Source organism: Python bivittatus, unplaced genomic scaffold (genome assembly GCF_059951505.1).
Source record: "Python bivittatus isolate LINGU-HERP-01145 unplaced genomic scaffold, Pbiv_v1 ctg000700_np1212, whole genome shotgun sequence".
Classification (NCBI taxonomy): Eukaryota; Metazoa; Chordata; class Lepidosauria; order Squamata; family Pythonidae; genus Python; species Python bivittatus.
In genome coordinates, this window is record NW_028277098.1 from 44,300,534 (window position 1) to 44,314,458 (window position 13,925).

Sequence of the window (13,925 nt, forward strand, 5' to 3'; positions counted from 1 at the left end):
ATTGAAAGTGTTTCTTCCCTCTTAAAATAGAAAGGTGAGAGAAATATAATTAAAAATATTCACAGCAGACCACCTACTGGGAGATATATATAAATTGCTATTAAAATATGACACAAAGACGGAATGTCAAAAATTGCATTATAAAGTAGATGCAAAGTTTTAAGGAAACAATTACAATGTAACTATGGGAGGAATTATGGGGGAAAAAATCAGTAAAATTTACCCCAAGCTATAATTTAAAAGAAAATTGCTACAAAATGTTTTACAGATGGTTTAAAGCTCCATCAATAATCACAAAAATAGGTAAATCATATATCAAAAAGTGCTGGAAATGTGAAAAGTCAGGAACATTTTATCATATGTGATGGTTATGTAAAAAAAAAACCAAAAGTATGGACAGAAATACACAGTATTATTTTTAAATTTTTTAAAAACAATGTTTAAATGGAAACCTTGGTGTTTTTTTTAAATAGGAATTGTTCCAGAACACATTGATTTTTTTAAAAAAATCACAACTTATTTAGGTATATGCTGTCAGCGTGAAGACAAAACTGGCTCAACATTGGAAAAGAGACCCTTTGCCAATAATATCAGACTGGGAAATCAAACTTGGGGAAGATGCAGTAACAGCAAAATGAACAGTATATATTCACAACACAAGCTTGACCAAATTTAGGCAAAAATGATTCCCCAGTGTGTGATACATGACACAACAAGGCAAATATAGAAATGTAGAATATGGTTTTCAGGGGAAAACAATTGGTGTAAGGACTGTAATCAGAAACCATTTTAAATGCTTATAAACACATTGATTGCAATTATCAGTCAGGGTACAATGGAAGGGAATTTGAAATCAAGTAGTTTTCTAATAATGTTTTAATTGGGTTTTTTTCTCTTTCTTTTTATTACATTATCACAGTATGTGTATTTGTCCTTGACATAATGATAAATAGTGGTGGCATGAACATTTTGTCCGGAGTCTTAATAGAGGTTTTTAGTATTCTATAAAACAATACAATGTACTTAATTCTAAACACTCATAAACACTCAAATTAATTAAATACTGAAATTTAATTTTTATGCAATTGAAAACTCCCTGTTTACTGATATGTTATCCTTTTATTCATTACTTCTTTTTCTTTTCTTCTTTTTGTAGTCATTTATCTTGTTTTTAAATGTTTCAGTTTAAAACAAACAAAAAAAATTCAAGACCCATCTATTACAAATTTTCACTGGTAAACAGCTCTGTAGATCAGCAGCTCCTCTATCAGCAGCTGGAACAACATATGAGCTTCTTTAGAGACCATTTTAAGCCCATATTTAACAGCACCTTGCAATTCCACTTGTTATGTGCAGAGCTTTAGGACTTGGGCTCATTGCATAATCACTTGGGGCTAGACCAACATTATCCTGAAACAGACAATATCATCTGGCACAGTGCCATATATCCAAAACTGCCATGAGCAAGATATCTTTCCCCAAAGCTGAATGCAAAATGCAGATATATTTTGGTCCATTAAGAAGGCCTCTTTCAAGTTTGGCTCACCCCCACAGTGCAAGATACCCTCCCCAATTTAGCTTTGTTTGATATATTTTTTTTTCCCCATTAGAATCCTCCTATGACTTTTTAATTGTGATTTTGGTGCACAGTTGAGTTATCTATGTTCCACTGTAATTTTGCTATAATTCCTATTTCTAGGAATGGCTTTAGAACTGTGGAACAAAGTTTGCAGTATTTCACAATTTCCTTTTCTTCTTTGAGATTGGGATTGATGACAGATCATGAGTCAGGTTTTATTCTGTGGGTGTTTTGTAACTGTCAGAAACAGCTCAGCATACTATTCACAATTGCACAACTGCAAAAGTGTTCATCCATTATCAGACTTAAAAAATAACAACAACCTTAAAATGCCTACATGAATTCACTTCTACTGTAGTTGTAGCGTTATATTTATTGCTTGTTGCGTGTTTTCCACTATATACAATGGTGCTTAAAAGCTTGTGAACCCTTTTGAATTTTCAATATTTCTGCATAAATATGACCTAAAATGTGATCTGTTCTCCACACGTCCTAAAACTAGATAAAGAGAACCCAATTAAACAAATGAGTCCAAACATTACACAGTACTTGTTCATTTATGTATTGAGGAGAACGATCCAAAGCTACATATTTTATAGGAAGCTATGCATGGGACTATCATTTGTGGAGAAAAGGGAGACATTTAAGCCCTCTTTTCACCACAAATTTATTTATTTATTTTGTACCTTCAAGTCAGTGTGGACTCCTGGAAACTGCCTGGACTGCTTGTTCTGAAGTTATAATGTTACCATAGCAATAGTTTTGCTACCAGATGTTTTTCCTAACCTCTCTAACCATGATTGCATATTGAGATATTGGTAAAGGAAAGGAAATAAGTCCTAAGCAGTGTAGGCAGGCACCACTTTAAGTCCAGCCACAGCTGATCTGGCTTTTTTTAATTTTTAAAAAGCTGTGTGCAGATCTTTGCAACTCTTCCCAAAATAGTTAGTGGAGCTGGAGTGAAATGAAGAATTTTATTTATTTATTCATTTGATTTTTAAACTGGCACAATCTTGTGACTCTTGATGGTGTACAGAAATAAAAATATCCACAATCCAAAACAGTAAAACCATAAAAAACCTTATCATTAATTTAAATTAAACCAGCAGCATTCCAATAACAGTTAACCCTTTTATGTCTGTCTTAACTAATTACTGTAACTAAAAGTCCTCTGGAAGAGCTCCATTTTGATCAACTTTCAGAAGACCATCAGGATCCCTGTGGAACAAGAGTTCTCCTGTTTTCCCTTGACTTCAGCAGAAGAATGGCTGGCAGAGGTCCAGGCTGCATAGTTTTTGCTTTGCCTTTTCAAGTGAGTGCTTTGAAGTGGGGTGGCTTCCTTGAGCCTAAAACCTGGGAGTCAGAAGCAAGAGAAGGGACCACCTAAAAACTCCAGGGTTGCCAAGAAAAGATCAGAAAAAAGATGACTCAGCTATTGAAATAAGCTAATGTCATCTTGTCAGACAGGTTCAGAGCCAGTGCTGAATGAAGTTGTCATGTGGAACTGCCCTTTTCATGGTTGGATTCCTTTAGCTGATCTCCTCTATTGCACTCCAAGTTTTTTTGGTCTGCTTAAAGTTTGGTTGATAACAAGATCTGTCATGGTTCAACCAACCTGATGTCTAAGAAACAGCTTCAGCTGCCTGTTTAGAGAGGCCCCTCCGAACTGGATGAGAGGCCTAGGGAGCATTATTCCAGTGTCCACATTCCAGTTTCAGAGACCATTATTCCAATTTCTTCATGAATTGTTTCTCATGTATTTCCCATGTATTTGTCATGCCCATGTATAGGTATTAAAGTGGCCTGTTTCTGTGACTCCTTACAATGTTGGTCAGGATCCATAGCTTTTTAAAATGTCTTTCTGTGTTTATTTCAGCACAGCCTCCTATGTTAATTTGGCCTTCTAGGAGTTCACTTTGTTTTTGATAGTCATTCTTGACATTTGCTTTAGTACGTCCCAGAGATTTCTAGGATAAAGGAAAGCAAAAATTATCTAATTCTCATTTTTGAAAATATAGAATCTAGAAGTTGAAGGCAGTAAGAGCCAAACTGGGTAGAGTCACTTAGTCAGTTGTAGAGCATTTGATTCATTTCCTATTTTTATTTCAATTTTTCACTTTTTAGAGCCAAGCTTTCAAGCATCTTTTGTTTGTTTGTTGTAACAAGGCTGGGATAAGAAAGAGATAATGTTGTAATGTTGTTATTTGTTTCCTAAATATCAGTACACTGTTCAGTGTTGCAATATTCAGTTACATTTATGAGACAATTTCTAAACTGATGTTATACCACGGGAGTTGGTATTTCTGTCCTACCAACCCACAATCAGGCTACACATAATACTGCTAACATTGTTTTAACAAAGAAGGCATCAATTTATTTAGGAGGGGATTTTCCATAGCAAGCAATTATGAAGTGAAATTCAATGAAAATATAAACAAGAGGTGAATGAATGAAAACGAGCATGTATATTGTAGCAACTGCTGGTTGTTAATGCTTGACCATTACTTCTTGACAAGATTAAGGTCTTTCTAATCACTCTAATCCCCTCTGATAGGTCCATCTATAATCCATCCATTTCAGAGCAATATCCAGATGGCTTCTGTTGGGGGAGGGAATACAGCAAGCTAGAGAGGCATGAGCTGAATCGGTTTATGGTCAGCTCCTTATGTTTCCCTTTTCCAGAGTTATTACATTTGAGGCTTTCACCATTCAGAAATTGAGACAGTGAACTAGGCAGAGAGCTATAAGCACAGATGATTTAAACCTAAATTCAATATACATATCAGATTTGTGAATCTTCCAGCTAGTTTCCTTGCCACTGTTCAGAAAGAATGGAACAGCTGAAAACCCTGAATTACGTTGTCTTAATGATGGCTGCTCTAGAAAATGGTTCAAATTAGCACTTTGAAGTTATTTACATCTGCCAAGCTCCAAATACCTTATTTAGCCTCATGGACTAGACAGGCATATTGTCACCGTTTTAATAAGGTTCTTGCTAGCTGTCATATTCAAAGTATTGAGCTTTTCTTTACAAAGTCTCACGTGTGTTCAGGTCCATTTCCATCTTCTAAATACCTGAAACAAAAGGAAAAACGAGGTAGCTACTTGAGTTTCAGAGTTTAATGTAGAACGTTTTCCTATATTATGGTGTTGGTGTGGATAATGGTATCCACTGTAAGAAGTAAATTCTGTATGAGATAGACTTAATTGCTACCTTTGGCAACTAGGTTTAGTTAGTTCTTTGTTGTTCAGTATAAAATATCTGTCATAAGAGGTGACAGTGCCTAGCTGTTCTTGGAAAAGAATAAGCAGACTCAGGCCTAGTACTTCATCAGGAAATCCCAGGATCGTAGCCTAGACTTGGTCATTTTAAAAAAATCTCAGAAGCAGCTGTCCATAGCATTGGGAACCTCACAGGCCTTTAAGCCTTTATATCCCTGAATTTGTCTAATCCTCTCTTAAAACTATTTAAAATTAGGCTTATCACCACTTCTGATGGCAGCAAATTCCATAGTTTAACTGTGTGAAGTATAGCAAAGGAAACAGCATGCCTTGCGCAGTGCTAGCCACATCTGAGCTGTACACTGTATGTTTTGAAGTATAAGATTACCTAGTATGCAGAGGAAGTTGCAAATACTAAATGCCGTTTTACAGGATATTTCAAGAGGACTTAAAAAGAGGATGTTGAAGCATCACTTTTTGAACTAGTTTTAGCATGAGAGGTTCAATAAACAAGGCTCTAGAATTGTTTGAAAGTGAGAGATGTGGAATTGTGAAGAAACAGAATTGTTACTTTTTAATACCGAATAAAGGTCAATTTGTCTTGGAATTATTATAGGAAGGTCACTATTTTGGGGAAGGCTGATATATGGCTTGTTTTCACTGTAACTAGTAGTTTCCATAATACTCAAGTCTGATTATCCTTTTGGCCTAACTTGAAGAATCATTACTTTACACTGAATCTTATTTTGCAATATCGCTCTCTTTCTCTTTCTCTCTTTTATTAAACTGGAAGGCTAGATTATAACATAGATAGGAGAACAGATTTATCTCCTCAGTAATGCTTTTTGAAAGAATTATAGTGACTAATTTATCTGTTTTTAGGAACGTTCTGTCCTTCCAACTAAGCTTTTTGATCTCTTATTTTTGCCTGTTTTATTTGAACAGTAAATCTGTTATTTTTAATGCATTAAATTAAGTAACAATTTGCATGTTTGTTTTTTAAATAACCGTTTAAACATTGCCTTCTCTTAGGGATCAACTATTATTTTCTCATTAGTTGAAAGAGCACTCCATTATTTATTTGTTTGTTTATTTATATATCACATTTATATAGCCACCCGTCTCACACAAAGCAACTCTTGGCAGTGTATAACAATTGAATAAAATAAGAATAGTTAAAAACAATCATTATAAAAGATAAAAAAGTGATTATTAAAATACAAACATTATCAAAAAGTATATTATTATACTCAACATCTGAGAAGTTACAATGTAACTGTAATCATGGCTAATTTTCTACTATCTGATATTAAAGAATAAAGATTCTAGAAAAGAAGGCATATGCTAATATATAGTGAAACTAAATACAGTGAAATGTCATTTTTTAATTTTTTTTTCCTTACAATGATCTGCAAACAAAACATGGAGGATTAGAAATTGACAAATATAAAATGGACTAATTACTAATTTTGAGGATACAAGGTTTTCACTATTTTATGACAGAGGATAAGCTGTACTTCAGCAGGAGTTCATCAAATGATAGTTACTATATTATGAAGAAGAAACCATTGATGATAATTGTTAAGTTTGGCTATTGTTAACAGGATGTTGTGTTGAAAGCTTTGGAAGTCCTTGTTTCATTTCAGACAAGCTGCAACCCATACTGATAAAGATAGATGGATTGTCTTTTGATAGCTAGATTTCTTTGGAACATTTCCCTCACCGGAAAGCTATTCTTGCAGGCCTGTAAGAGTTATACCACTTCTATGAGAAGATAAACAAAATTAATCCATTAAAAACCAACAAGAATCATGTTGGCCCGGAAAAAGAAAATCCAAAATCTATATGGCTAAAACCTTTATAAGGGCAACAGGAATTTTTACAATATACATATAATGTAGACAGTATAAATTCCTACTGTTAAAAATAATCAGTTTCCAACCGTTTGAGATACATCCAACAAATCCAATGATTGGATTTACAGACTTGGAAGGACTTCTTATTTCTTCTCAGCAAGATTTTAAGAGAGCTCTAATGCAACCTGGTTCCTCTCTATACTTAACAAGGACTGAAGACCCCTTTTCATTCCATCTAAGGATTTAACCTGGTGCATGCATGGCTCAAAGATCAGCCACAGGAGTCTTATTGTTTTGACTAATTTTGAGTCCTTACATTTGAAATCCAGCAATTATTTTATAAAAATTAATCCAGCATCACAATCATTCTAATCTGAGTTTGCATATGTTATAAAACTGCATCATCATATTGGACTGACCTGAATTCTTATGGCCTTCCAAATCTGTAAAAATTATAGTTATGCAAAAAAAAAAATACAATTCATGCATCATGTGGATAGTGCTTCAGCATGAGGCTTTTATAACCAACTGCTCTGCCTTATTCACATAATGTTACAGTGTCACTGTCTTTCATACTCTCCCATGTTTTCCCATGACCTCCTCCATTTTTTCTAAATCAATCTGCAAAGGTCAAGCAGATGAAATAATGCTTTTTTATTCAGTAGCAGGATCAGGCCTTAGAGGCACTTAATGGTTGCAAAAGATATTTTTACTCAGATGTGCTGTAATGTGTACTATATATGGAGAGAATATATGGGTTGTCTGGAGGGGGTCTGACCTCACTTATATACATATCAGCCCATTTTGTACGCTTAACTGATCATGAAAAAGAAAAATGAAGAAAGTGTTGGGGGGTGGGGTGGGATTATTTGTTTACTCAAATAATAATTCCATACCGGAATAAATAGTATAAAATTAAGATGCTTCAAATGATCTGATTTATGGCTTGCAATCTGTATGCATAGTTTGCTTGCTTGGATGGCCTCAGATCTCAGTTAATGGCTGGATTATAGTGTTGCCTGCATTTTAAAGTTGTGGGAACTAAAGATAATTAGAGTTCAGTGACTTCTTTCTGATATCGTATTAGGGCTAGATTTGTTAAGTGGGCACCTTCTATTGAGGCTAAAGGAAATACGTGTTGTTCTCTGTTTTAAAACAAATTGGAATATTTTCTTGTTTGTTGTGTCAAACACACAGCGTAGACATATTTTTAGAGCTGAGCTCATGTGGTTGCACTTTCTTTATTTGACCTAAATCCTGAAACCTGAATACAAAGTATAGATCAATTACATAAATTGTGGATGGTGAACTCTCCATGAAGGGTTCAGATATGGCTTTCTGCTTTCTGCTAACTCTTTCCTGGCCAACTCCTTCCTACAGTCTCCTGCAAAAGAAGACTGTAAGGCAAATCTTCCTTTGATCATCTTTGCCCAGAGAGAAGGTTAGATAGGAATTTGTTGCCCTCTCACTTGATATAGTCATAGACCTAATTTAATAAGTATGTGAAAAAAAAGACATACTTTGTGTTTTCTTTCAACAGCCTGATGTCTGGACTAGCAGCTCTTGATGCTAAAACATCCAGTCGATTAGGCATCATTACAATCACTTACTATCTTTGGACTACATTTGTGGCTGTGATTGTGGGAATCATTATGGTGTCCATTATCCATCCTGGTGGGGCAGCCCAAAAGGAAAATACCGAGGAAAGTGGGAAGCCAATCATGAGCTCTGCAGATGCATTGCTGGACCTAATTCGGTAACAGTGTTAATTCTTACTGCTTTTATGAAGGGTCAGATTTTGCATATTCAATGATATTGTGGTGAGTGATCACATTTTAAAAGATACGTTTTGGAATCTATGAAGAATGCTGAAGGTCAATAATGAGTTCATTGAAAAGAACCTAGGTGGCTTATTAGGTACGTCTCCCTACACGTAGCTGCTACCATGAAATTGCTTGCCATAGTAAAAAGATATAGATCAGTGTTTTTCAGACTTGGCAACTTTAAGATGTGTGGATTTCAACTCCCAGAATTCCCCAGCCAGCATGAAGTCCACACATCTTAAAGTTTGAAAAAAAAATATATAGATTATTTATTTATAGCATTTCATTCCCTCCCTTTATCCCATAAAAGTAACCCTGTGAGGAAGATTGGGCTGAGAGATAGTTATTGGCTTAGTTGGATAGTTATAAATATTCTGTTTATTTGTTGTTCAGTTGTTAAGTCGTGTCCGACTCTTCGTGACGCCATGAACCATATTGCGCCAGGCCTTCCTGTCCTTCACTGCCTCCCTGAGTTTGCTCAGTTTCATGCTCATTGCTTCAGTGATGCTATCTAACCATCTCATCCTCTGCTGTCCTCTTCTCCTTTTGCCTTCAATCTTTCCCAGCATCAGGGTCTTTTCCAAAGAGTCCTCTCTTCGCATTAGGTGACCAAAGTATCTGAGCTTGAGCTTCATTATCAATCCTTCCAATGAGCAATCAGGGTTGATTTCCTTTAAGATTGACTGGTTTGACCTCCTAGCAGTCCAGGGGACTCTCAAGAGTCTTCTCCAGCACCACAGTTCAAAGGCATCAATTCTTCAGTGCTCAGCCTTCTTTATGGTCCAGCTCTCACAGCCATACATTACTACTGGAAAAACCATAGCTTTGACTATGCGGATCTTTGTCAGCAAGGTGACGTCTCTGCTTTTTAATATGCTATCTAGGTTTGCCATAGCTTTCCTCCCAAGGAGCAAGCGTCTTTTAATTTCATGGCTGCAGTCTCCGTCTGTGGTGATCTTGGAGCCCAAATAAATGAAGTCTGTTATTGCTTCCATTTCTACCCCTTCTATTTGCCAGGAATGAGTCCAGATGCCATGATCTTAGTTTTTTTAATGTTGAGTTTCAAGCCAGCTTTCGCACTCTCCTCTTTCACCCTCATCAAGAGGCTCTTTAGTTCTTCTTCACTTTCTGCTGTTAGGGTGGTATCATCTGCATATCTGAGGTTATTGATGTTTCTCCCTGCAGTCTTAATTCTGGCTTGTGATTCTTCCAGCCTGGCATTTCTCATGATGTACTCTGCATATAGGTTAAATAAGCAGGGTGACAGTATACAGCCTTGTTGTACTCCTTTCCCTATTTTGAACCAATCGGTTGTTCCATGACCGGTTCTAACTGTTGGTTCTTGGCCCACATATAGATTTCTCAGGAGACAGGTAAGATGGTCCGGTACCCCCATCTCTTTAAGAATTTTCCAGAGTGTGTTGTGATCCACACAATCGAAGGCTTTTGCATAGTCAATGAAGCAGAAGTAGATGTTTTTCTGGAGCTCTCGTGCTTTCTCCATGATCCAGCGAATGTTGGCAATTTGATCTCTAGTTCCTCTGCCTCTTCGAAACCCAGCTTGTACATCCGGTAGTTCTCGGTTCACGTACTGCTGAAGTCTAGCTTGTAGGATTTTGAGCATAACCTTGCTAGCATGTGAAATGAGTGCAATTGTGCGATAGTTTGAGGATTCTTTGCTATTGCCCTTCTTTGGAACTGGAACGTAAACTGACCTTTTCCAATCCCGTGGCCACTGTTGCGTTTTCCAAACTTGCTGGCATATTGAGTGCAGCACTTTAACAGCATCATCTTTTAGTATTTTAAATAACTCAGCTGGAATACTGTCATCTCCACTAGCTTTGTTGTTAGTAATGCTTCCTAAGGCCCACTTGACTTCACTCTCTAGGATGTCTGGCTCAAGGTCAGTGACCACACCAGCATGGACATCAGGGACATTAAGATCTTTCTTGTATAGTTCTTCTGTGTATTCTTGGCACCTCTTCTTAATCTCTTCTGCTTCTGTTAGCTCCCTGCCTTTTTTGTCCTTTATCATGCCCATCTTTGCACTAAACATTCCTTTGATATCTTCAATTTTCTTGAAGAGATCTCTAGTCTTCCCCATTCTATTGTTTTCCTCGATTTCTTTGCATTGTTCATTTAAGAAGGCCTTCTTATCTCTCCTTGCTATTCTCTGGAAATCTGCATCCAGTTGCTTATATCTATCCCTTTCACCCTTGCTTTTCTCATTCCCTCTTTCACAGCTATTTGTAAAGCCTCATCAGACAGCCATTTTGCTTTCTTGCATTTCTTTTTCTTTGGGATGGTTTTAGTTGCTGCCTCTTGTACAATGTTACGGACCTCCGTCCATAGTTCTTCAGGCACTCTGTCTACCAAATCTAATCCTCTAAATCTATTCATCACCTTCACTGTGTACTCACAAGGAATATGATTTAAGTCATACCTGAGTGGTCTAGTGGTTTTCCCCACATTCTTCAATTTAAGCCTAAATTTTGCAGTAAGAAGCTCATGATCTGAGCCACAGTCAGCTCCTGCTCTTGTTTTTGCTGTCTGTATAGAGCTTCTCCATCTTTGGCTGCAAAGTATATAATCAATCTGGTTTCGGTATTGACCATCTGGTGATGTCCATGTGTAGAGTCATCTCTTGTGTTGTTGGAGTGTTTGCTATGACTAGCTTGTTCTCTTGACAGAACTCTATTAGCCTTTGCCCTGCTTCATTTTGTACTCCAAGGCCAAACTTGCCTGTTATTCCGATTACTCCTTGACTTCCTACTTTAGCATTCCAATCCCCTATGATGAAAAGGACATCTTTTTTTGGTGCTAGTTCTAGAAGGTGTTGTAGGTCTTCATAGAACCGGTCAACTTCAGCTTCTTCAGCATCAGTGGTTGGGGCATAGACTTGGATTACTGTTTATACCCCTACAGAATTAAATACTGATATTGTCTTAACTGCTTATTTGTTCGATATGATTAAGAGAGAATATGGAAGAGATGAAGAAGTATAAGAGCATGACTGTGAGTAGAGGTATGTTGTAGGAGCACCACATCTTCCAGAAGAACCTGAATGTACAGGCATGGATCTCTGTGCTGCCCAAATAGTCCTGCTTCAAAAAAAGTACTGCACTGATCTTTGAGATCAATGTATCCATTTACAAATAATTACAAAAAATCATCCAAAATCTGATATGTGTGAGAGTTAGAAAGACTTCAGGGTCAAGGCTTGATCCTACCTCCAATAAACCAATTCAAGTATCATATAACACTAATGAAAACTGCAGAAGCAAAAATCTCATGCTGAATAGCATAACTTTTCAAAATGGCAGAAATTGCTTTTTGAAATCTACTAGGAGTTTGCAGTTTTTCCAAGAATCTGATGGAGCTAATAAAAATATCTGTTCAGTTTCATATGCCAGCTGCTTTTTACTCACAGCTGTGTTTCTACAAAATGGAAAAAGGGCTCCGGTGCAAACTAACTGCATCTCCCCCAAATACAACTATTGCCATCAGACATAGGCTAATTTGTTTAGTGGTGTATCAAGATTGTCTGTCAGAACCAGTACTTTACTAAAATTGAAGTAACCCTAAGCTGCTGTTCTAGGGAAATATCATCTTATCCTTTGGCCACTTCAACAAAGCTAATCTTGAAGAATTACTTACTATGGAAAACAACAGTCTATTTAAAATATATTGGAAGAGTTCCAGTCACTTGTATTAAAAGGAGCAGTCCTAATTCCTGCAACGGAAAGAATAACGAAGAAATAAAATGCTAGAATCCTCAAAAAAAAATTCTAACATTAGGTCACCTATTGACCATCTGATAGAATGTTTCTTCTTCCATGTGATCCTAATTGCATTTAAGGGCAGCTAGTTATGACTGCAACAGTGAGACACAACTCTGCAGATTGTCATGACCCACATACCTAGTTCCTCTTCAATTTGAATGCAACCCCCCCAACAGTTGCTCCAGATTAATTATCCATCATAAACTGCTAATCTATCTTTTAATTAACAAAGTAATCCTTTGCATGTCTGTAGCACCTTTCATCTAAATCACATCACAAACAGAATTAATTAATGAAATTCCTAATGTACATGGATAGAATCTATGATACCAGATGATTTGATTGTATGGAGGAGCCAGGATCGCTTGGAACTTTAAAAGGCAATTGAAAGGAAATAATTTTAGATCTCTTGGGGCAATTGAAGATACATGTACTATAATATGGGGGGAAACGTTCATAAAAATGAAACATTTATTGCAACAAAATCACATTGTCCATCACTCAAATTCAACCTTTTTTTCTGGTAAAATGTCTGTCTCATCACATGCTGATTCAGAATTTAATTTTTAATTGAAAGTTTGGGAAAAATGCACTGCCAGATTCATGGGTGATATGAATTGTTTGGATTTATTTGATGTCAGTTATATTCTATCTCTTTATCCAACAATAAACCTGTACAGATCATGCTTGATTGGATCAAACTCAAGAAACCTGCTGGCACATACAGTACCAGCCTGTAATGACAAGTCTTGAGTAAATTTCCAAATGGCTACAGGTGTATAGTTGCGAAATAACCTTAGAGATTAACATTGTGGCATAAAAGTATTATATTAGATGGTTTTCAAGTTTTTTCCACCTCTCAGCTTTTTATGCCAGGATGTTTGCATGGTGTTTACTATACATATTTAGAAATATTAATTAATAAACCTTCAATTAACAGAATATCACATTGTTCCAGTTTTGCCCTAAGTCCTTCTTGCCAAGGTTCTACAACAGGAAAAAAATGGGAAAATCACTCAGCCCATGAAGAATCTGAAGCTATTTTATTAGCCAAATAAACATGTGTTATAATATAAATTACTGCATAAAATTGTGAAGCTTTGTGTTTAAAATTCTACCTATTTCCTTGACCAGTTTTCTCTGTTTTTCAGGAACATGTTTCCTGCCAACCTCGTGGAAGCCACTTTTAAACAGGTGAGAATGTGTCTCTCTCTCTAACTTTGGACCCTAAAAAAATATTCCCTTCCAATTCATAAGAAAAAAAAATACAAAAGCCATATACATTTCATTAGCCAAGACACAAGAACTTCTAAAATCACCAAGATTTGTATTATTTGGTTTAAAAAGGTGTTGACTAAGATTCAGGGGAGAAAAACTCTTCCTAATAGCCAGAAATGTTAGGAAATTAATTATGACCCTTAACAGCAAATGTTAAGAAATATGGGAGCTAGAAGAAGGGGGGAATTCCTGTGGTAGAAATCTCAGCTATCTGAAGTCCCATAAGTGAAATATGGTCTTGACTTTTTAAAAAATATGTGCAAATTAGGTGGCTTGGAGCTTTCCAAATATTATGGACAACCAACAGTTGCTTCCCATGATGAGAATGGATTTTAAAATATGTGGGGAATGCCAAGTTGTTTAGTAGAGTTCTGTATTATGCATG

The 13,925-nt window shown here is 36.3% G+C and overlaps 1 protein-coding gene across 5 annotated transcripts in view; it reads left to right on the forward strand.

Moving 5' to 3' along the window:
• The window catches only part of SLC1A7 (solute carrier family 1 member 7), a 49,241-nt gene that overhangs the window by 13,246 nt on the left and 22,070 nt on the right, over positions 1-13,925 (forward strand). For all 5 annotated transcript variants that reach the window (XM_088154200.1, XM_088154201.1, XM_088154202.1 and 2 more), the window contains 2 exons: positions 8,198-8,413; positions 13,414-13,456. In XM_088154200.1, coding sequence (XP_088010326.1) covers positions 8,198-8,413; positions 13,414-13,456 — 259 coding nt within the window. The remainder of the gene's footprint in view (positions 1-8,197; positions 8,414-13,413; positions 13,457-13,925) is intronic.